Below are 21,811 nucleotides of genomic sequence, written 5' to 3' on the forward strand. Positions count from 1 at the left end.
TTAAGTTGGCAAACGTTTGAACTAGCCAACTAGCTCCGCTGGTGGGAAACGCATGGGACTCATAGTGCTGCCGCTGTCCTATTGCTTGCAGAGGGAATTTGAAAGACAACTGATTATCCCGCCCCTCGGACTGAGCACTGCGAACGGTGAGTGCCCAGACCCTACATTTTAATGTGGGTCTGGCTCGTCAGACTAGTATTTGTGCGTCGTATTGGCTGAAATAACTTTAAGTTAGTCCCGAGTTTCTTGCGTGCAGTAGTTTACTGCTTATGAGCAAGTGAAGGATGAAACTAGCCTAGTGCATTTAAGAGACAAGGGACTAACAAAGTTAATTTACAAAGAGATCATACAACACTAAAAGCTAATATTTTGTCACTAGCAACCTACACCTGTCCTTTGCCAAATACAGTTGCATTTTCAGCTCTAAAAAAAACTGTTTAGGAATTATTTCAGCAAAAGTGGGACCTGCGTAATGTTTCATTCCTCGGTCACGACGAATGAAACAGGCATGATGGACGAATGAAGCCAGCAGTTTAACCCAAATAAACTTCCCACAACTTCATTTTTTTATAATATTTCATGAATGGTACTTTCAAAAAGATTTATTTTAGATTGCTGCTGGGCTATAAGTTTAAGTGAATGTCTGATTACAACTCTTTGCCATCATTCTGGAGTTCTATCTCACAGTTATGGAAATACAATGAATATGATTCTGCCATTTTTATAACACTAAGTGTTCCCTTTTATATAATGTTCATACCATGCAAAATGTTATTTCATTATGTTTATACATGGTATGAGTATATATACTCTTTTGATCCCGTGAGGGAAATTTGGTCTCTGCATTTATCCCAATCCGTGAATTAGTGAAACACACACAGCACACAGTGTACACACAGTGAGGTGAAGCACACACTAATCCTGGCGCAGTGAGCTGCCTGCATCAACAGCGGCGCTCGGGGAGCAGTGAGGGGTTAGGTGCCTTACTCAAGGGCACTTCAGCCGTGCCTACTGGTCGGGGTTCGAACCGGCAACCCCCCGGTTACAGGTCCGAAGTGCTAACCAGTAGGCCACGGCTGCCCCCAAATAACGGTTAGGCCACTGCACATCCATATTAGTGAACTTTACAACCCACACCCGTCAGTCTCCATAGGGTAGCAAAACTCAATCTCCTACCGAATATCTCTCTTAAACTGCTTTTCCATGTCCCAGCCCCTTGAATTATAGAGATTAATTAACAGAGTCAAAGACAGGGCAAATGAAACTGAAACGATGGAGAAGTTCAACTAGCTCTAACATTAAAAAGTTGCATTTGTGCGTAGTCTAGTATGCAAATTGCAACAGAAAGTGAAGCACTGTTTGCGTAGCAGATGTTATGCCATTGCACAAGGCTGTTCACCATCAATTTGGGTCCGGGCTGGAGCAGAGTGCTTTCTGCATGCCGTCCATTCTCGTTAATAAAGTCTCTGACAGTAGTCTATTTTCATATATTTTGCTTTGCTATTTTGCTTTTACAGGCAGCGCAGATTTTAAAGACGGCGCGGCTGTGAATGCAGGTTTGACAGTGGGTTTGGACCAACATAGACCTAGGTCACTAAGGGTTCCTAACGAACGGAAAAGACCCTGCCCTGAAGTAGGAGCTGAAAGAGTTATAGGAACTGCAGTCAGAGGAACTTAATAATCCGCAAATCTGTCCTGTCCGAACACAAAAAAAGGGTTCTAGGAACGTTATGTTCTATGAACTGCAAAAATCCCTCCACTGCAAAAGGGACTATTGATCTTATGGTCAACCCAGCTTTCCATCTAAGGCTACAGCAACACTGTCAGCAAAACAGTCAAGGTAATATTATTGCACAATGTCTCATTCAAAGCCTTAAATATCTGAATATTTTATTAGACTGAAAGACTTTATTAGATTTAAAGTGTATATTTTAGGTATTAGTGAATGATTTGATGTTTAATTGAATGATAAGGCTATGAAAACTAAATTACATCCAGCGGCAAATATGCTTGCAACTATCTGTATTTTCTAGAATGTCAGTCAATTACTCAAAAAAAGATTATTCATTCTTTATCAAAAGTAACCACTTTCAACCCTCAGAAATATGTACAATATGTTAATTAATATGAAACATTAAATTGCTGATTTAGACTAGTGCAACACACACACACACACACACACACACACACAACACACACACGCAAATAACAAACAACAAATACTCAAATCCAGAGAAAAACATTTACACTACTCAGATGTATGAATAATTTGTACCTCTCCGAGGCAAGGCAGAACATGAGAAAAGAGAGCTTTCAGAAAAAAATGGTACAAATTCAAACCACTGATGAACTGCAAAGCAGTGGGATGTAACAAAAGGCCACATGTTGATCTTTCATGTCCACACTGTGTCTAACCTACAGCTATGTTTTAATTATATCTCATAAAGAACAGCCCCCGTTGACATTCTTTACTCTGACACTCTATGAAAATAACTGTACCACCCACACATAAAATGCATGTTTACAAAGAACCAAAGCTGCAGTCTTAAAATACAGTCAGTTTGTTTCTTATGCAATCAAAATTGACTCATAAGTTTTGTGTGTGTGTCACATTTTGAAACTAGAAATTATTTCTTATGTTTCGTTCATGGTCATTATAGCAAAGATCCTTGATTACTGACCAAGATAAAGCAACGTTATTCGTTAGCTCCGCTTTAACACTGATTACAGACTCCAAAATTATTGGACCTCCGAACATTGGGAAGGCCCGTTCATTTAAATGGAACTTGTGAACTTCTGCAGCATTCTGAAAACCTGTATAATAGTTTAATGATAGGCTACTTTCAAAATAGTTATGAAAAGCATTGTTAAGTTTTGGCCGGTAAAAAATATGTCTGGCCAGTAATTTTTTTCATCTACCAGCCACTTTGGCTAGTATGCACTTAGTGTTAATTTTGTGACCTATTTTTAATTTAGTCTTAGTCTTGTGATGAAATGTCCTTTTTAGTCTTTGTCATATTTAGTCATTCAAATATCATTTTTGTTAGTCAAGTTTTAGTCGACTAAAGGTCTCGTCATATTAGTCTAGTTTTAGTCAAAAGAAAACTATAGGTATCTTAGTCTTAGTCGGTTTTAGTCAACACATTTTAGTCTTTTTTTTATAACAAATTATTTCTGATTACCATTTGAGTCAAATAGTGTTTCACACATCTCAATTTTCCAACAATATTGTGTGTCCACAGGGCTACTCGTCTGTTATAATTACTCATTCAGATTTTTAGACAGTAAAATATTTGACTGGACCACTGTCATATTCGTAGACCAGTGTTTCTCAAAGTGTGGTCCGGAGATCACTGGTGGTCCGCAAGCTATCCCAAGTGGTCCGTGAGCAGACGTGGTAAAATATAATATAGAGGAGTTGTTTGCAATATTGAACCAACTTGTATGTAAAAACAGTTCTGCAACACTGTCTATGTAAGATATGCCAGTTAAAATCATACAGTATGCACAATAAGCAAAGTGCAAAGACAATAAGCAAGGTGGTTCAGTGAGTAGGCCTATTGTGTAGACTAATTATAGGCTACTGTTGAAGTAGGTCTAATCTTTTTTTTTTATTTTTTAGCTAGGGTTAGTTAAGTGGTCCTGAAACTGAAAAAGTTTGAGGAACACTGTCAGAGGGCCAAAGTATTAATGTTTTACTAGGCCTCGCTAGATGGCGATATGCTTAAACACAACACATTCCCCAAACAGACTCTCCATCTTAGCCATAGCTAACTTGCTAGCTTAACTTTCCATATTAGCTTACTTTGCTAGCAAACTTTGCATCATCAGTCTAACTAGTTAAATAGTTGACATTACATGATGAACATTTTCGTATGGACATTCTGGGGGATGTTAATTTGTATGAGAGAAGCTTCAACTTCTGGGTATGTAGCATTGTGGCATAAAGCTTAGGTAGTTAGCTTGCTAACTCTGGCAGAAATTTCCAGTGTTCTTGTTCCATGTAGTTTCGTGTTGCAGGCACAGGGTTGCAGCAACAGCACGTAGACTAGCCTACAGGAAAGCTGTTGCGTATGAACTCATTCGGAATATTTTGAAAACGTAACAGCTAGATATTCTGTCTTCTCATTTTGTGGACGAAAATGAAGAGAGATTTTATCTTAGTTTTTATTTCATGCAAAACATTTTAGTCTCGTCTTTTTTCGTCAACAATAATGCATCTTAAGATAGTCTTAGTCAGTGTTTCAGGACATTACTGCCGTCTCGTCATAGTCTCGTCTTAGTCATGAAAAAAAAAGGTCGTTGACGAACATATTTCCTCTCGTCTCGTCTGACGAAATTAACACTATATGCACTTATTGCTTTGCACTTATTCTCACTGTAGTCTACCTTTTTTAAATTGTCCTAGAATTGTTGAGAGAATTGCTTTAAAACTTAAACTGTTTACCATGTCAGCCAAATGTAATGCGTCAGCCAAATGTAATGTAATGTAATGTAATGTAAAACCAGAGGCAGCTTACCATTTTCACAGTGAGCTCCAGTGAAGCCTGAACAACATTTCCATTCAAGAGTGGTAACTGTGCGGTACACCACCTTATAGGATGGTCGCACCACAGTGCGATAGCTGGAGAACGCAGGAACAAAAAGAAAGCCATCAAAGTCTTGTATAACAAACAGTATCAGCAGGAACAGCAGGGCCTCATCAACAACAATGATACTGCTTATCTTGATGAAGTGAAGAAGCTGGTAAACTGGTGCCAGGTTAACTGTTTTCATCTGAAGTTAAACATCAGCAACTTCAGGAACCTCAGGAAAAGGCTCCTCTCATGATAAGTGAAGCCCAAGCAGAGTGATCTTGGGGTGTACATAGAGTATATCTGAGGACCTAGGCTAATCACATCTAAACACCTTAACCCTAGGTTAAAAAAAGGCCAAACAAAGTGGAAATTCAAGGTCACCCCAGTAATTCTAAGAACGTTGAACATTACACTAAGGCCATATACAGTATAATGACTTTGTGCATATCAATGTGGTACAGTTATAGCTCAGTCCAGGACCATAAAGCACTCAAGCAGGTCAAGGACAACTCTGCCTTCTCTGCATGCCATAAACCACCAGGCGATGCAGTACCAGAACCATCAAAATTATGAAGGACCCCATCTCAGTAACTACCTGTTTAGCTTACCGAGATGTAAGTGTTTCTACAGTCTGATGGCTAAGACTGAGTGGCGCAGGAAGAGTTTCTTCTGTCAGGCTATGAGACTACTTAATACAGACATGCCTGCTACACTTGAACTCAGGACATGTGGTCTGTCGTACACTCAATACTGGCCCACATGCACTGGGTACTTTGTAAATTGTTATTATTACAGTGCATGAAAATGCACTGTACTGTTCTTCCTAGGCAACAACTTCTTCTTATTATTATTATTATTCCGCTTACCACTTTTTCTGTACGCTATTTCTCTTGAACAGTTTAACTTAGAAACTTCATTCAAACTTTGTAACGTAGGTCTTCAAACAGACCAAGCTGCTATGTCTTTTCAACTTTGAAACTTTTATACTTTTTAAACCAGTGGTTCTCAAACTGGGGGGCGCGAACACACCCCAAGGGGGCCATGTCACGGACCAGTCACTGGCTGCTCATGGGGCTAAAAATAAAAAAAAAAAAAAAAATACGGAAGGGGATGGGCTACAGCTGCACCAACAAATCACGAACACATTCAGTTTCACGCCAACCAATTAGAAACTACAATTAATTTGAAATGTCAACGATGACCTTAAGGCGCGGACACCACACACGTAGCTACTTAAGAAAGTGCAGACATCGGAAACACACCAGTGTGCAACATAAGTTGTAGCCTGGTAGCCTACTTTGATCACGTTTGTTCATTTCGACAGTTTTCAAGTTGACCACAACTGCCTTTTTAAAGGCTATCTCCGTGTTCCATTTTAGTAAATCGATTTGTCTTTGTAAAGACATATTTCTGTTTTCAATTTTACTTTAAAATTTAATAGACTTGCCTCTTTCTCTTCCTGCTAAGCGTGCCTTTCTTGCCGCTGCAACTGCAGTAGGCTAGCTAGCCTGTTTTTCTGGCTTGCCTTCTTTCCCCCTTCTTACTGCTTGTACCCTTACCTTTTCCCTTCCTACTGTACTTACTTTAATACTCTTCTATTCTTACGCTTCATTAGGATTCAACCACACCGTATTGCAACACACATCCAATACCTTACCGATCCACTCATTTCAACGGAGCTTGTCCCTGGATTGTCTGCTTGCATTCATTCATTCCATCGTCTTTGAGCTAGCATTACAACAAGGAATAGCCTCTGTAATTTGTTCATTAAATTAACATAGCCTTCACAACACACACCTTAATATTTAGAACTTTATTCATTTTGAATTCACTTCATCAAAACAGAATGGACAAATTCCTCGTTCGACAAAAAAAAAGATAAACCAACTGATGCACCAGCTCCTAAAAAGGCTGGTTTTTCTGTAACTGGCACATTAGAACCACGTCCACAGTGCGTTGTTTGTGCGGAGGTGCTGGCCAATGACAGCATGAAACCATGCAAATTAAAAAGACATTTGGAGACCAAGCACTCTGAAATAAAAGACAAACCAGTGGATTTTTTTAAAAGAAAACGCGATGCCCTCCATCTCCAAAAGGCCACCATTGTCCAACACACCACTGTGTCAAGTCAGTGTCTCGAAGCTTCGTATGTGGTTTCCCAAAGAAATGCAAAACTTGGGAAGCCGCACACTATCGCCGAAACACTGATTTTGCCTGCGGCACAAGACATGTGTAAAATCATGCTGGGTGAAAGCGCTGCCTCCAAACTGAGTGCCATCCCATTGTCAAATGATACAGTAGCACGGAGAATTTCCGATCTGGCCAGCGATGTCAAAGAGCAATTAATAACCCATATTAAACTGAGTCCATATTATGCATTGCAATTAGATGAGACAACAGATATTGCTGGGCAGGCTCAGATGCTCACCTATGTAAGGTTCGTGAGAGACCAGGGGATTGAAGAGGATGTTCTGTTTTGTCGTCCTCTTCAAACCCGTGCAACTGGGGAAGCAATTTTTCATGTTCTTGACTCATTTGTCAGAGATGCTGGACTGTGCTGGGACAAGTGTGTAGGTATTTGCACCGATGGGGCACGATCAATGACCGGGCGAGAGAGTGGCCTAGCTGCGCGTGTCAAGCAGGTAGCTCCGCTTGCCAGATGGACTCACTGTATGATCCATCGTGAGGCACTTGCTGCAAAAAAATGCCAAAGCCCTTTGAGTCTGTCCTCCATCAAGCAGTTCAGATCATAAATTTCATTAAGTCCCATCCATTGAACTCACGATTGTTCGGTGTCCTCTGTCAAGAGATGGGCTCGGGGCATGACCAACTCCTGTTGCACACAGAGGTGCGCTGGCTTTCCAGAGGGAGAGTGTTACAGCGCTTGTATGAGCTGCGCGAAGAGGTCAAATTGTTTTTAACTGAAAGGAAATCAGACCTGGCGAAGCACCTTGACGACACTCTGTGGTTGGCTTCTCTGTCGTATTTGGTCGATATATTTGAGCAACTGAATAGCTTGAACCTGTCCTTGCAAGGCCGAGATTCGAATGTCTTGCTCCTTGCAGACAGAGTGGATGCGTTCGTTCAAAAACTTGCCCTCTGGCATGACCGCATCAATAATGGTAACTGTGAAATGTTCCCAAGCATTGCTGAGTTCATCAGTGATGCACGTGGCACTGATTTCTCCTCTCTCCTCCAATCAGCTGCAGATCACCTGTCTGTGCTGAAGAACCAGTTTGCATCCTCTTTCAAGGAGGACTACCGCTCATTTTTGTGGGTTCGGGATCCATTTATCTGCACAGCAAATGAACTGTCGCTGCAAATGCAGGAACAGCTTATTGAGCTGAAGAGTGACAGTAGGTTAAAGCACCTCTTCACCACCTGTCCTCTTGCATCCTTCTATTAAACTAGCTGTATATCAACAATTTTTAAACTATCTACATTCAACTTATAAACTTTTAAACTATATACATTCAACTTTTAAACAGTCTACTTTTAAACTATCATTAAACTATCTATCTATTAAACTAGCTGTCTATTAACAACTTTTAACTTGTCATCAACTATGTCAACACTTGTCATCAACTATGACTCCTACCCACTTTAGCTAGTTAGCATTGTTAGCATAGTTAACATGTTAGCATAGTTAGCATTTTTAACAAAACTACTAGAAAACATTAGCTAAGTTGGCTAAGTAGCATGGTTAGCATAGGTAGCATGTTAACATTGTTAGCATGTTAACATTTTAGCAAAACTACTAGAAAACATTAGCTAAGTTAGCTAAGTAACATGGTTAACATTGTTACCATAGTTAAAATTGTTAGCATAACTGCTAGTAAACATTAGAGCCATTCCAACTTTTAGTTATCGTCAAATATCTACCTATACACAGCCATTAAACTATTTGAATATCAACATTCATTAAACTTTCAGTCTGTCAACAACTTTTAAACTATTTACATTCAACTTTTAACTCATTGAGTGCCAAAAACTTAATATTAAGTTTTTAGCTTTTTTTTTTATTACGAAACTAGACACTCTAACACACCTTATATGTGATTTGGGAACTCTATGATGAATGGAAATGAAATATATGACGATCAAAAACTCATGAAAACGCACAATCTGGACATTTTATCATAACTCGGTTGCCGCTTTGGGTCGAATCAGTGACGCATGCACATCAGGTGAAAACCAGGCCATTTTCGTGGGTCTATCACTAGGTGGCAGTCTCACCAGGTCTCGCTGATCACTTCCCGGAAAGTTTACACAAGTAAGTAACAGGCAACACTTCATATTTCATGAAAGACGTTATATCTCCATTTCTAGAAAAAAAAACAGCGATTTTGATGAAAACTAGCCACTGTTTAGCTTGGGATTTCTCAGGAACAGAGGCGTGTAGAAATACACGGTTTGCACCCACCGAGAGCTTAATGTCTCACCTTTTAAACGAGCCATTGTATGTGTTCATAGCTATAACACAGAATATGCTGTAACTGTACAAAAATCAATGCCAGATTGCTGGCACTAAGTACTTCAGAGTGGCTGGCTACAGGCATGCACAAATGTCCTTAAAACAACCCTTGACGTTTGTTTTCAAAACTGTGCAAACGTCGCCATCAAAGCTCCAGACGCCAACACTCAATCCAGACATTGGATATAGGCTACAGCGTCGTTCACGGAATGGATGAGGGACGGCCAGTCAAGGCATTAGTAGTGGCATAGTATTAAAATGTGGGATAGAGAACAATGGGCCTCATTCACCAACCGTTCTTACAAAGAAATGTGTTCTTAAAATCTATTTAGGAAGTTTTTATGAGATTCTGGCATTCACCAATGTTTTCTTGTTCTTAGGTAGGAACAGAATCTACAAAACACTCAAGAGCACTCTTAAGCACATTTAGGAACTGATTTGTTTATGCAAAATCATTTTTTTTTACAGGGTGTTTACCTTTTAAGAACAATTGGCACACCCGATCAACTTAGGGATATTCCACCATTTTGGGAATTACACTCATTTTTCGGATTATAAGTATAAGTATACTCTTTAAGTATACTCTTTTGATTTGAGGGAAATTTGGCCTCTGCATTTATCCCAATCTGTGAATTAATGAAACACACTCAGCACACAGTGAAAAGTTAGCAACGACGTTGCTCAATCACCATGGTACGACGCAACTTGCGACCAAACAACGACACTGTTACACCTGTTAAAGACGGGACATGTTGCGTTGTTTGGTCGCAAGTTGCGTCGTACCATGGTGATTGAGCAACGTCGTTGCTAACTTTTCTAGAAACGACCCCCTGGTTAGCACTTCGGACTTGTAACCGGAGGGTAGCCGGTTTGAACCCCGACCAGTAGGAATGGCTGAAGTGCCCTTGAGCAAGGCACCTAACCCCTCACTGCTCCCCGAGCACCGCTGTAGCAGGCAGCTCACTGTGTCGGGATAAGTGTGTGATTCACCTCACTGTGTGTTCACTGTGTGCCGAGTGTGTTTCATTAATTCACAGATTGGGATAAATGCAGAGGTCAAATTTCCCTCACGGGATCAAAAGAGTATATACTTATACTTATGGTCTAATCAGATTCAATGATCTATGCTAAGCTGGAGCTAAAACTGGTATCGCCAGACTCGGCTGGATGAACTTGAGAAAGGAAAAAAAATCAATTGTTTAACTCAAGGGGAGGTGGAAAATGAGTGCAATTCCCCAAATGGTGGAATATCCCTTTAAGAAGAAATGGTATTCAGCATGATAATAATGAAACTGCAAACAATTCTGAGGTTTAAGAACACCTTTGTGAATCTGCTCTCGTGTTCTCGTAGGACTTTCTTAAGAACAGTTAAGAAAAGGAAGATATTGGTGAATAAAGCCCAATGTTCTTGTGCTGATTTTGAGATAAGGGACAAAACATGTCCCGTCTTTAAGTTGTAGTTTTGCGCTAAAAATTGAGAAATGAATAATTGAAAAATACTTAACGGGTTAAGTGTAAAGGGCCTGTGTATACTTATGATATCAATTTCATATTTTAATGTATTTTCATTGGAATTTCTTAAAATATGGAAGCTGTACCCTAAAAAAACATGGAATTTAACCTGTCCTCATCAAGAGGTCCCAATGTGAAACTGCAAAAACAAGTGTTTAAAGGTACACTATGCAGGTTTTTTAGCTTAATATGCAAGCTTTTTAGCTTAATTTACCTTCATTTAACAGCTTCAGAGTCATTGGAATGGTTATATGACTTTTTTCGGGATGAATGGTGGCCGTCTCGCTTCCCCCTAGCGCCTGTGAGCGGAAAAATCCACCCTTGCAACTGTGGGCCGCAGGGCCGATGGGCTCAGTGTGAGGAAGTATAATGAGTTTAACAAATTGCTTTACTGCATTCAAATACACATACACTCCAGGCACCGGCTAGAAAAAGGTAGCGATGGAGTTTCTCAGACATTACCTTTAAAAGAGCAACAAATGCATAAATATAACTATCAAATGAATTGGGTGGTTAGACAAAATGTCACCAAATACAATGTCATCAAAGTGAACTTTACTGTACATCATTATTATACATAAAAACTGCTAATCAAAGTTGTGTCCTCCATGTCAACTCCGTAATTTTTTTTATGTAACCCTGAATAAATCAGGCATATTATGGTCAGCAATAACCCTGGGTACCCCCTTTGTACTTCTTACTCGTGGTGCTTGCAACTGTAGGACACATGGTCTCAAGTTTTTGATATTTTAAAGAAACAGCTGTCGTCACAGCTTATGTGTGTCAACCCCATCCTCTAAATATGACACCATTGGTTAAGAATTTTGGAATAAATGTTGACGTTTCTGTTTAGGTTATAGAGACAGCTAGCTACTAAGGAAAAAAAAACTAAATGGCTCCAGTGTACAAGGTGTGGTTAAGGCAAGACACTACAGGTGTATAGGGTAACTTTTTTGACTAGAAGCATTTCCGAGGAAATGTGAAGTGTGCTCAGGTGCGTTTTACCAATGTGAGCAGACAGTTGAATATGCTACGTTGACCTTGGCTTAATCCAAGGATTCTAACAGTGCATTTCAGAGTTGGAGCAGAGGCAATATCTCAAAAGCTCTAGGATAGGGCTATTCAACTAGTGGCCTGCGGGCCAGATGCCCGTTGGATTTTACCTGCGGCCCGCCCGCAAACTGCCTCCAAATCTGGTTTCCATGACTACGATAACAATAAAATAAAACAACAGATTAGCTGCAAAAGTAAACAATGTCGCATGGCTTTTGCCTCTCACACTAGGCTGTCAGATAACCTACACAGGAATTCTCGCGTTGGCAGCAGTAACATTTCACTGTGATTTATTTTACAAATATGAAATATGACAGAGGTTTGATGATAATGATAGTTAGCTTATCACTTGATTGAGGCGTTAAAATGCTGCATATTGTTTGCCAGGATACTGTTTCACTGATTCTTTTCTAAAAATATGAGCTATGACTGAAATTGGGTGTGAATGTTATATATTCCATCCCCTAATACTGTTTTACTGGTTTATTTGACTAATCATGTATACGGACCTGCTTTATAAGCACGGCTGTGGTCTTTTGAACCTCAGATGGCACTGCATTAAAACCAGACCTTCTGTAAATAAAATCATTGTATGGACAATGGAAAACCTCTGATAACCATTGTCTATGAACACAGTTTGATACTTAATTCAGAAATGCTAGTCTAAACTTTACTATGCAACAGCCAAAATTGTATTTAGACATGATACAAAAATACCCCCGTCTTATCTGGGCCTGAGCTTGTTTAAAATGGACTGAGGTAACAAGGAAAAAGATGCTGTGGATAGACCAATTTGCAATTAAATCGGGGAAATCATGGACTCATCTGGGCTAAAAAGGATGGCCTATCCAAGTATCCAACCTATCCAATTTGTTTAAGTGCTCAGTTCGAAACTCAACATCTATGACGGTGTGGGGGTGCATTACATTACATTACATTACATTACATTTGGCTGACGCTTTTTAGCCAAAGCGACTAACAACATAGTAAACAGTTTAAGTTTTAGAGCAGTTTTCAACAATTTTAGGACAATTTAAAAACATTAGAGTACAGTAAGAATAAATGCATCAGTGAGTGCTGTTTTTAACAGTTACTTGTCAGTTTGAGACGGCTGGTGAGTGCTAGGATCAGTAAGACTTGTTGTAAGTGTTGCTATGAGAGGAGATGTTCTCTAAAGAGCTGGGTCTTCAGGAGTTTTCTGAAAATGGAGAAGGATGTCTCTGCCCTTGTAGGAGCTGGCAGTGTGTTCCACCAACGAGGAACAACAGATGAGAAAAGTTTGGATTGGCTTGAGCGTACTGGTGGTAGAGCTAGACGTCGTTCGTCTGAGGAGTGCAGCGGTCTGGAGGTAGCGTATGTCTGTATGAGGGCATTCAAGTAGGTGGGAGCAGAACAGGAGACTACTTTGTAGGCAAGCATTAGAGCCTTGAATTTGATGCGGGCCGCCATAGGTAGCCAGTGTAGCTGGATGAGCAGCGGGGTAACATGTGCCCTTTTGGGTTGGTTGTAGACCAGGCGCCCGCCCGCGTTCTGGATCATCTGAAGTGGTTTCACTGCGCAGGCTGGGAGACCTGTCAGGAGGGCATTGCAGTAGTCGAGTGGTTGAGATGACTATTGCCTGAACCAGAAGTTGGGTAGCATCTTGAGTCAAGTAAGTCCTGATTTTCCGTATGTTGTAGAGTGCGAAACGGCATGACCGGGCGACTGAGGCAACATGATCTGAGAAGTTTAGTTGGTTGTCGAGAACAACTCCTAGATTTTTTGCAGTCCTGGTAGGTGAAACAGACAGGGAGTCAAATTTGATGTTGATGTCGTGATGTATGGTAGGTTTAGCTGGGAGGACCAGCAGTTCAGTCTTTGAGAGGTTCAGCTGGAGGTGGTGTGCCTTCATCCATGTAGCTATGTCTGAGAGGCAATCCGAGATCCGTGCTGAAACCAAGGGGTCATCAGGTGGAAAGGACAGATAGAGCTGTGTGTCGTCTGCATAGCAGTGGTATGAGAAGCCATGCGAACGGATAATCTGTCCCAAGGAGGTGGTGTAGATAGCAAAGAGAAGGGGCCCCAGCACTGAGCCCTGGGGACCCCTGTGGTGAGATGGTGAGGTGCAGATAGCTGACCAAGCCATGATACGTTAAACGAAGCGTCCTGTGAGGTAGGATTCAAACCAGGAGAGAGCAGAACCGAGATTCCCATGTTAGCGAGTATAGAGAGAAGGATGCGGTGATTAACCGTGTCAAAAGCAGCCGATAAGTCAAGCAGAATGAGTACTGATGACCGAGCGGTCGCCCTGGCTTCTTTTAAGGCTTCTGTTACAGACTACAGAGCCGTTTCGGTAGAGTGGCCGCTTTTGAACCCAGACTGATTTGGATCCAGAAGGTTGTTCTGTGAAAGGAAGTCAGAGACCTGTTTGGAGACTGCTCGTTCAATGCCTTTGGATAGGAAAGGCAGGAGTGAGACAGGGCGGTAGTTCTCGACTTGAGCAGGGTTGAGAGAAGCTTTCTTAAATAGCGGTGTTACCGGGCCATTTTGAACGCTGTTGGAAATGTGCCGGAGGTTAGCGAGGCATTGATCACATGTGTGATAGCTGGAGCGATGGTCGGGCTGATGGACTGAAGTAGGCTCGTAGGTATAGGGTCCAGCGAGCATGTGGTAGGATGGCTGCATGTCAGGAGTCTAGATACTTCACTCTCGAGAGAGAGCGTGAATGCTGAAAAAGATGTTCCAGCAGTCCCTAGAGGTTGTAGGAGTGCGGTATCTGAGTCAGATGCGTTGAGTGGGCATGTAGAGAATTGACTGCTGATTGCCGCCACTTTGTTTGTAAAAAATGAGGCGAGGGTATCTGCAGTAAGGCTGGATGGAGGAGGAGGCAGCTGAGGGTTGAGTAGCGATTTGAAGGTTGAGAAAAGTTTTCAAGTGTCTGTAGCGCTGTTGATTTTGTCATTGTAGAAAGCCGTCTTAGCAGCAGTGATGCTGGCTGAGAAGGAGGTCAGGAGTGTCTGGTAGTTTTTGAGGTCATCAGTTAGTTTGGATTTGTGCCATTTCCTTCCGCGGCTCTGAGTTTGGTGCGCTGCGATCGGAGGGTATCATTTAGCCATGGATGAGAGTGTTTGGATCGAGCTGGCCTTGTGGTAAGAGGGCACAGCTCGTCTAGACACGAGGTCAGTGTGGAGCAGAGCGAGTCTGTGGCCTCATTAACCTCCAGAGAGGAGAAGGTGTTGGAGACAGGTTCCTAATGTTGCGGCGGAACGTGACCATCGGCTGAGGAGCCGGAGGCTGTACTGTCAGGCTGACGTTGAACTGGATGAAGAAGTGGTCAGAAAGATGGAGAGGCGTCACCATGAGGGTGTCTGTGCTGCAGTTCCGAGTGAAGATCAAGTCAAGCTCTTTGCCAGCTTTGTGAGTCGGTGGGCTTTGAACCAGTTTGAGGTCAAAGGAGTGGATCAGGGCCAAAAAGTCCGCTGAGCCTGGAGCATCTAAGTGGATGTTCATATCACCGAGAACAAGAAGCGGACAGTCATGCTCAGGGATGGAGGACAGCAGAGTGTCAAGTTCGTCCATAAAGTCACCTAGTTGGCCTGAAGGGCGGTAGATGACCAGCACGTAGAGTTTTGCTGGGGCGATCACTGTGATGGCATGGAATTCGAATGAGACATATTTGTTTGAAGGCAGTAGCAGGGTGAATTTCCATTTGTTGGAGATCAGCAGGCCCGTCCCGCCGCCTCGTCCAGATAGGCGAGGGGTGTGGGATAGTGTAAGGTTAGTGGAGAGTGCAGCCGGGGTGGCAGTGTTCTCTGGTTTGATCCAAGTCTCAGTGAGAGCAAGGAGTTCCAATGAAAGGTGGTTGGCATAGCCAGCTATGAAGTCCGTTTTGTTGACTGCGGATTGACAGTTCCACAAGCCCATGGAGAAGGAGGTTTCTGTAGGTAAGGACCGTTTAAGTTGCTGGAGGTGAAGGCGATTTCTGCCCCTTTTGGCATGATGCCGTTTTCTGCGATGGCCGGTGAGTACAGATATGGTGGAATGGCACATTTTTGCCTTTATCGGCGCCTGTGCTCGGTGAACTTGCACAGGTAAACTTGCTCGTCTTGACCGCATACGTCTTACACGAGGACTGATTCTTACGCTGACGCTTCAGCAACCGCCTCTATTGTTATTCGGACAGGAATTGCATGCAGCTGTCCTCGTGTCTCACTAATGATGAATCAGCGTAGACCGCCCTCTGACGTTCGCACAGCTTAGGCATTAGTGCCTACAGCAGGGGCATCTTGCACATCTGGCAAGGCACAATCAATTCTGAATGATGTATACAGTTATACAGCAATATACTGCCATGCAGTCAATGTCTTTTTCAGGGTAGACCTTAAATATTTCAAGAAAACAATGGCAAAATGAATTCTGCACATATTTAAACAGTATTTCGCCATAGAGGAAGAGTGCAGGTGCATCATGGAATGAAAAACATGACTAAGAATACCCCATACTGTTGAGCAACTGAAATCCTATATTGGACAGGAATGGGACAACATTTAATTTTCAAAACTCTAGCAAATGGTCTCCTCAGTTCCTAAACATTTACAGAATTTTGTTAACTGAAGAGGTGAAGCAGAACAGTGGTAAACATTCCATGTCCCAACTTTTTTTGAAACATGTTGCTGGCATCAAATTCAAAATTAACATATATTTTGTATGAAATAGTAAAAATATTTATTTTCAACATTTGATATGCCATCTATGGCCTTTTTGCTGCTAAATATGTGTTTACGAGACTTTTTATTTTTTATTTACATTTTACACAACGTCCTAACTTTTTCTGATTTTGGGTTGTGTAAACCTTGGATAATAGGCAGGATTATTAAGGTAAATTAGGGCCCCATCTTACATCTGGCATATCAGCCAATTGCAATCCTTGGTCTTTAATATTGCCAAGGGGATCATCGTTTTCACACATCATTCCATGTTTCACAGGTAAGAATGTGGGCACAACACCACATATAACAAGTAACACATGACAGCACATATAGCATGTTACCTCTAACATGTAACATATTATATCTCATCCCCACTTAAAGGTGATCAGCGATTTCAGGCCCAAAAAAGGCCCAAACATAAATGATCACTTTATCTAATCTTTCCTAACAATCCGCTAGCTGCCTGCCCCATAAGCAGGCCGTCAAAAAAACGCGTCTCTGTAGGCAGCATAGGCTCCAAGATCTGTACACAAAAACAATTGCTACACTGCAAAAAATGAAATCTAACCAAGTGTTATTAATCTTATATTAAGATAAAAAAATCTATTTGGTATTGTTTTTAGTATGAAAAGACTTACCTAGCACACTCCCAAAATAACATTTTGACTTAATTTAAGAAGACTTTGACTTATTTTAAGGAGTCTTATCAAGACAAATTTGCTCAACGCACTGGCAGACAAATTTGCTTGTTTTTAGGACACATTTGCTTAACGCACTGGCAGACAAATTTGCTTGTTTTCAGGATGAGATGTCTTAATTTAAAAAAAGTTTGACTTATTTTAAGTCAAATGTTTTCACAAGAAAGCGCTAGGTAAGTCTCTTTATACTGAAAACAATACCAACTAGTTTTTTTTTTTATCTTGATATAAGATTAATAACACTTGGTGAGATTTTGTTAGATAAGCAGTTTTTGCAGTGTACCAACAAGGGTTGGCAACCCCTCAAAAGTAAAACAGTGTTTCAACCAATAACCGACGAGATACACGTTGAGGAGAGTTTTAATTGCACGGGAGGGAGGGGGAGGGAGTAGCGAGCTAGCTCTCTGTTTTGTTTGAACATCAACAGAAGTGACATATCCCCGCTATCGCTGATACAACCTTTAAAACAACACATCACATTGGAACACACAAATAGACATCACTGTGAACACAAATCCACATACTGAGGTGGCGGGGGCAACACTTGATTTCTATATAAGTTTTATTCAGCACTGTGATGGCACTGTGAATTGGTTTAGGGGTTGGCTGTGTCGGCTGCTATTGAGCATACTAGGCGTGTGATGGCTATGCCATCTATGTCTGATTGGTTGGGGGTGGGGAGACAGTGACGGAAGACAGTGTGTGTGATTCTGGTGACTGTTTTTGCAACCGTCTTTGCTTGTTTGTGGCAAATGCCGTTAACATTAACCCACCAAGCATGCACATTTTCTGAATAGCGAATGAACTTGCTTAACTACGAGTGTGTCGGTGAACATCGATCACACAAGGCTATTTTGAAGTCACTGAAAATGGTTATGCTACTGTCCAACAAATACCTGGTCTAGAGCAAAGAAGTCCAGCTTCAGACAAATTTGCTTGTTTTTAGGACAAATTTGCTTAACGCACTGGCAGACAAATTTGCTTGTTTTCAAGATGAGATGTCTTAAAATAAGTCAATTTGTTTTTAAATTAAGTCAAATGATTTCACAAGAAAGCGCTAGGTAAGTCTCTTTATACTGAAAACAATACCAACTAGTTTTTTTTATCTTGATATAAGATTAATAACACTTGGTTAGATTTTGTTAGATAAGCAGTTTTTGCAGTGTGGGCTAGGTTGATGAGGCCACTTGACACCATCATATCACAAAAATGTTGTGATCTTGCGTGCAACGGATCCGGTAGTTGTAGCAAAAACTGTGGCAGCTTGTTGCAGTTTGGCAGTCATCATTTTTGCAAGCAATTGAATCAGTATAAGGTAATTGAATCAGTATAAGCATGCAATCTGCCAAAGCCAGTAGGAATAATCATTTGAATTACTTGGCTTACGAACATAAACTGAGGAATCAGCAACTTTTCACAATAAGGCATTAATGTCATCATGTTTAGGCTCACTTTGTGCACATCACTGGCTGGCTAACTTCACCTACGATCCTAATGGTAGAAGAAGGGGGGGCAGTACTCCAACCCAGCACAGCAATGTCTTTAGTCTAAAATAATCCAAATGTAAGTTAGAAGGGTAAGAAACGCTGCAGCTTTATTTTTAAGTCCCAAGTAAGACAAGTCAGAAACACAGTGGCCAAGGCTGGACCAAGTTGTTTTTGATGCCATTTTTGGAGCTTGGGCTGTCCACAAAGAGCGTGTTTTTACAGTGTATTCAGGGCACAGGTAGCTAGCGGATGGTAGGTGATATTACAGTAGCTGTATGTGACCAAAACGTGTCTGGAGGATATATGCTAGAATATGCCCGTAAACAAGTCATATCAATAAATATACGATTACACATATCTCCTGAAACAGACCCTTTTCGCACAGTGCGCGTGGTTCAACACAATGCAGGTTACACATGGATGCATGTCAGTAAACTCACCTTCCTCCTGTACAACCATGAGACCAGCGACAGGTCTGATACACACGCTGAAGAATTGTTCCATTGTGCACGTGACATGTCACCGTCTTAGTTGCAGTATGGGGGCACCAGTTTCTGTAACGGAAAATGCATGATAAATAAGCAGTCATTGTGTTAGCAGTCATTAAGTAAACAGTACCGCACTTGTTTGTAGGATTTTTTTGTGACATATCTTTAATTATATTTATCATTTTTATTCTATGTGACAATCTATTGGTCAATCAATACATCAATAATTAAAGATATCAATATATATTTCAATGTATTATTTCAAAAATATTTCAATTTATCTTTTAATCTATTCCTTTATGTCTAGTACCCTATGCCGATTGCTGTGTGCATGTGATTGACATATGTGCAAGGTAGAAATTTGACTGAATTTGCATTAAATCAGGTTGTTTAACTAATATGCTGCAAGATGGGGTTGTCATTTAAGTTCCCTGTTATAGAATAACTTGTCATATTAAAAATTCCCAGTTTATTCCCATTAATCCCCACCACCAACCCATTACACACTCACACAACTGGAGTGACACAGATTTTTACTGAGAAGAAATGTGTGCAAGTTCAAGTTCAAGTTCCTTTATCTGTACTCAGAAGTAGATTGTGTTTGCAGTCCTCATATACACACACATGGGGGCATCATTCAACTTAAGACAGTGGGAATTAAGAAATGACAAAATAAATCAAATTAAAAGTTCTTACAGGTCCAGATTAGAACTAGATATTGATGTGAACTAAAATACGAATATTAAAACAGAAAAGAAAACAAGAAAATAAATAAAAATAAAACTTGTTTAGGTAGTAAAAACAATATATAGGGCCTATACAGTGTGTAATGGCTGCAGGGACAAAACTGTTTTTGTTTCTTTTTGTTTTACACCTAGGGATTGTAAACCTACGCCCAGAGGGGAGAAGCTGAAACTCTGTGTGCAATGGATGGGAACTGAGAGAGATAGAGAGAGAGCATACACACAACGTTACTGTATTGTTACTGTTTCCCTCGATGTTGTAATTGTTACTGTAAAAAATGTTATGCTGTTTTGTTTTGCGCTTTGGCAAGACCTACCTACTTAGTCATGCTAATAAAGCAACATTGAATATTGGCTTGGTAAAAAATGTGAACTGGAGTCAACAATATGATATACTACATTTATAGGAGGGAAGCGACCCCCCTATGCAAGCAACCTCAAAACAACATTCCCAGTCAAACAGAATTGAGAACAAGGCCATGAGTTCACGATTAAGAGGCGGGGGGTGTCTGCATTTGGTTCCAGTCCTTGGATAAACATAGACACAAAGAGAGAGACACAGACAGAGTCGTCGCTATTAACAGAACCAACAGGGGTGTTCTTATGCAATTAGTTCACAATTAAGAGGGAAATATTATGCATTGGATTTTAGTCCTAAACAGAGACGGACAGAGATGGCTTCTATCAACTTACAGAAGTCTAGCGATTATTATGATCTCAACGGATGTACACGTACCGGACGGACGTCAATGTGATATGAGACTGCGGTCTTCCTGACCTTTTAAATGGAAAGAATACACCAAACAGCGTGATTTGAGCAATCGTTTCAATGTTAGCCTACCTTACGTACGAGGAGACTGAGAGACAAAAAACGAATGACAGATGCCAGCACTCGGTGAATGGTAGCCTATAGCCTAAATCCGAAAAAGGCGTATATCGTCTGAGGTGTTCAATAGGAAACCAGCGCTATAGTTCACTAATACTTTTTTTCTTAAAACGAACAAACGATGATAATACAAAAATAACTGTCATGCCTGGCTCAGGCTAAATAACGAGTGTCGGACCTGTAACCTATGCTACAAGTAGGCTGGATTGGCTATATAAAGTGAATACAGATGGCCCTTTTCCAATATTCTAATTGAAGCAACTCTTTCATGTGAACAACTCTGAAATGCAGACAGTCTGAAAACTGTTACCTTTTTTCGTAAATGGGTGTTCGTGATGGTGCATCCATCTCTTTGTTGAGCTGTGTGCTGGATGAAAACTTTCTATGCATCGTTGCCCACGCCCCGTGAGTGCTGAAGGTTAACCAGAGCAGTAGCAGAGTCCACTGTAGTCCTTTGGGGCAAAACACGGACACAGAGTTGCATGGATGCACTTCCATTGCAGCGCGATATGGTGTTTTACCTTCTGATTTCCAAACGAAAAAATGTCTCTAAACGAGCACGTATCTTTTGTTCTCTATTATGGCTAAAATAATAGGCCTATTATATCCGACTAGTGTAGTACATCTCGGTTATAAATCTGATCTACCTACAGCTAAGATGCATAGGCCTAATAGGAGAAAGCTTTTGACAAGGTAGCCTACGGGAAAGTGGAGCTTCGCAACAGCTAAAAGTTTTGAGCACGTCCAAAACCTTATAGCCTATCTGGACGAGTGCCACAACGAGCGACCATACGCTTAAAGTTTGGCCCTGTGCAGAGAACAGTGGGATAATGCCCTGACGGTATTTGGCTGGGCGCGTTCGACACCATGGCAGTCCCTCCTCTTTCTCAAATCTCTGCCCCCTCATCGTGTGTAAATTTAAGTCGACATTCACACAACGGGTACTATTTCTTGACGCGGACCTGACCCAAATCAAGCATACGCCGTATTCTAGGCTATTTTAGACACTATTCAAAATGTTATCTGTCTTCATGCAGAGCTCCATTTTCTTCCATGGCTGAAACGCTGTCTTGAGTAGCCTAGGCTATGAAATATTAGCCTAAACATTTCTGCCTATACCACACTATTTGGACGGACAAACACTGCGGTAGGCTAATAGAAACAGGAAAGGAAGCCGTGATGGTATTGTCTAAATCTTGGGTTTA

General features: G+C 41.1%; 1 protein-coding gene across 8 annotated transcripts in view; it reads right to left on the minus strand.

The window, feature by feature from the left end:
- Positions 1-21,667, minus strand: part of emid1 (EMI domain containing 1) — a 113,427-nt gene extending 91,760 nt beyond the window's left edge. For 7 of the 8 annotated variants that reach the window (XM_048244061.1, XM_048244060.1, XM_048244059.1 and 4 more), the window contains exons 1-3: positions 20,917-21,667; positions 18,930-19,043; positions 4,521-4,624 (exon numbers count right to left, since the gene is read on the minus strand). In XM_048244061.1, coding sequence (XP_048100018.1) covers positions 4,521-4,624; positions 18,930-19,043; positions 20,917-21,104 — 406 coding nt within the window. In that variant the 5' untranslated portion in view covers positions 21,105-21,667. The remainder of the gene's footprint in view (positions 1-4,520; positions 4,625-18,929; positions 19,044-20,916) is intronic. The other variant, XM_048244065.1, reaches the window with a different exon arrangement.
- Between the last annotated feature and the right edge of the window lie 144 nt (positions 21,668-21,811).

This window comes from Alosa alosa, chromosome 5, assembly GCF_017589495.1.
Source record: "Alosa alosa isolate M-15738 ecotype Scorff River chromosome 5, AALO_Geno_1.1, whole genome shotgun sequence".
Lineage (NCBI taxonomy): Eukaryota > Metazoa > Chordata > Actinopteri > Clupeiformes > Clupeidae > Alosa > Alosa alosa.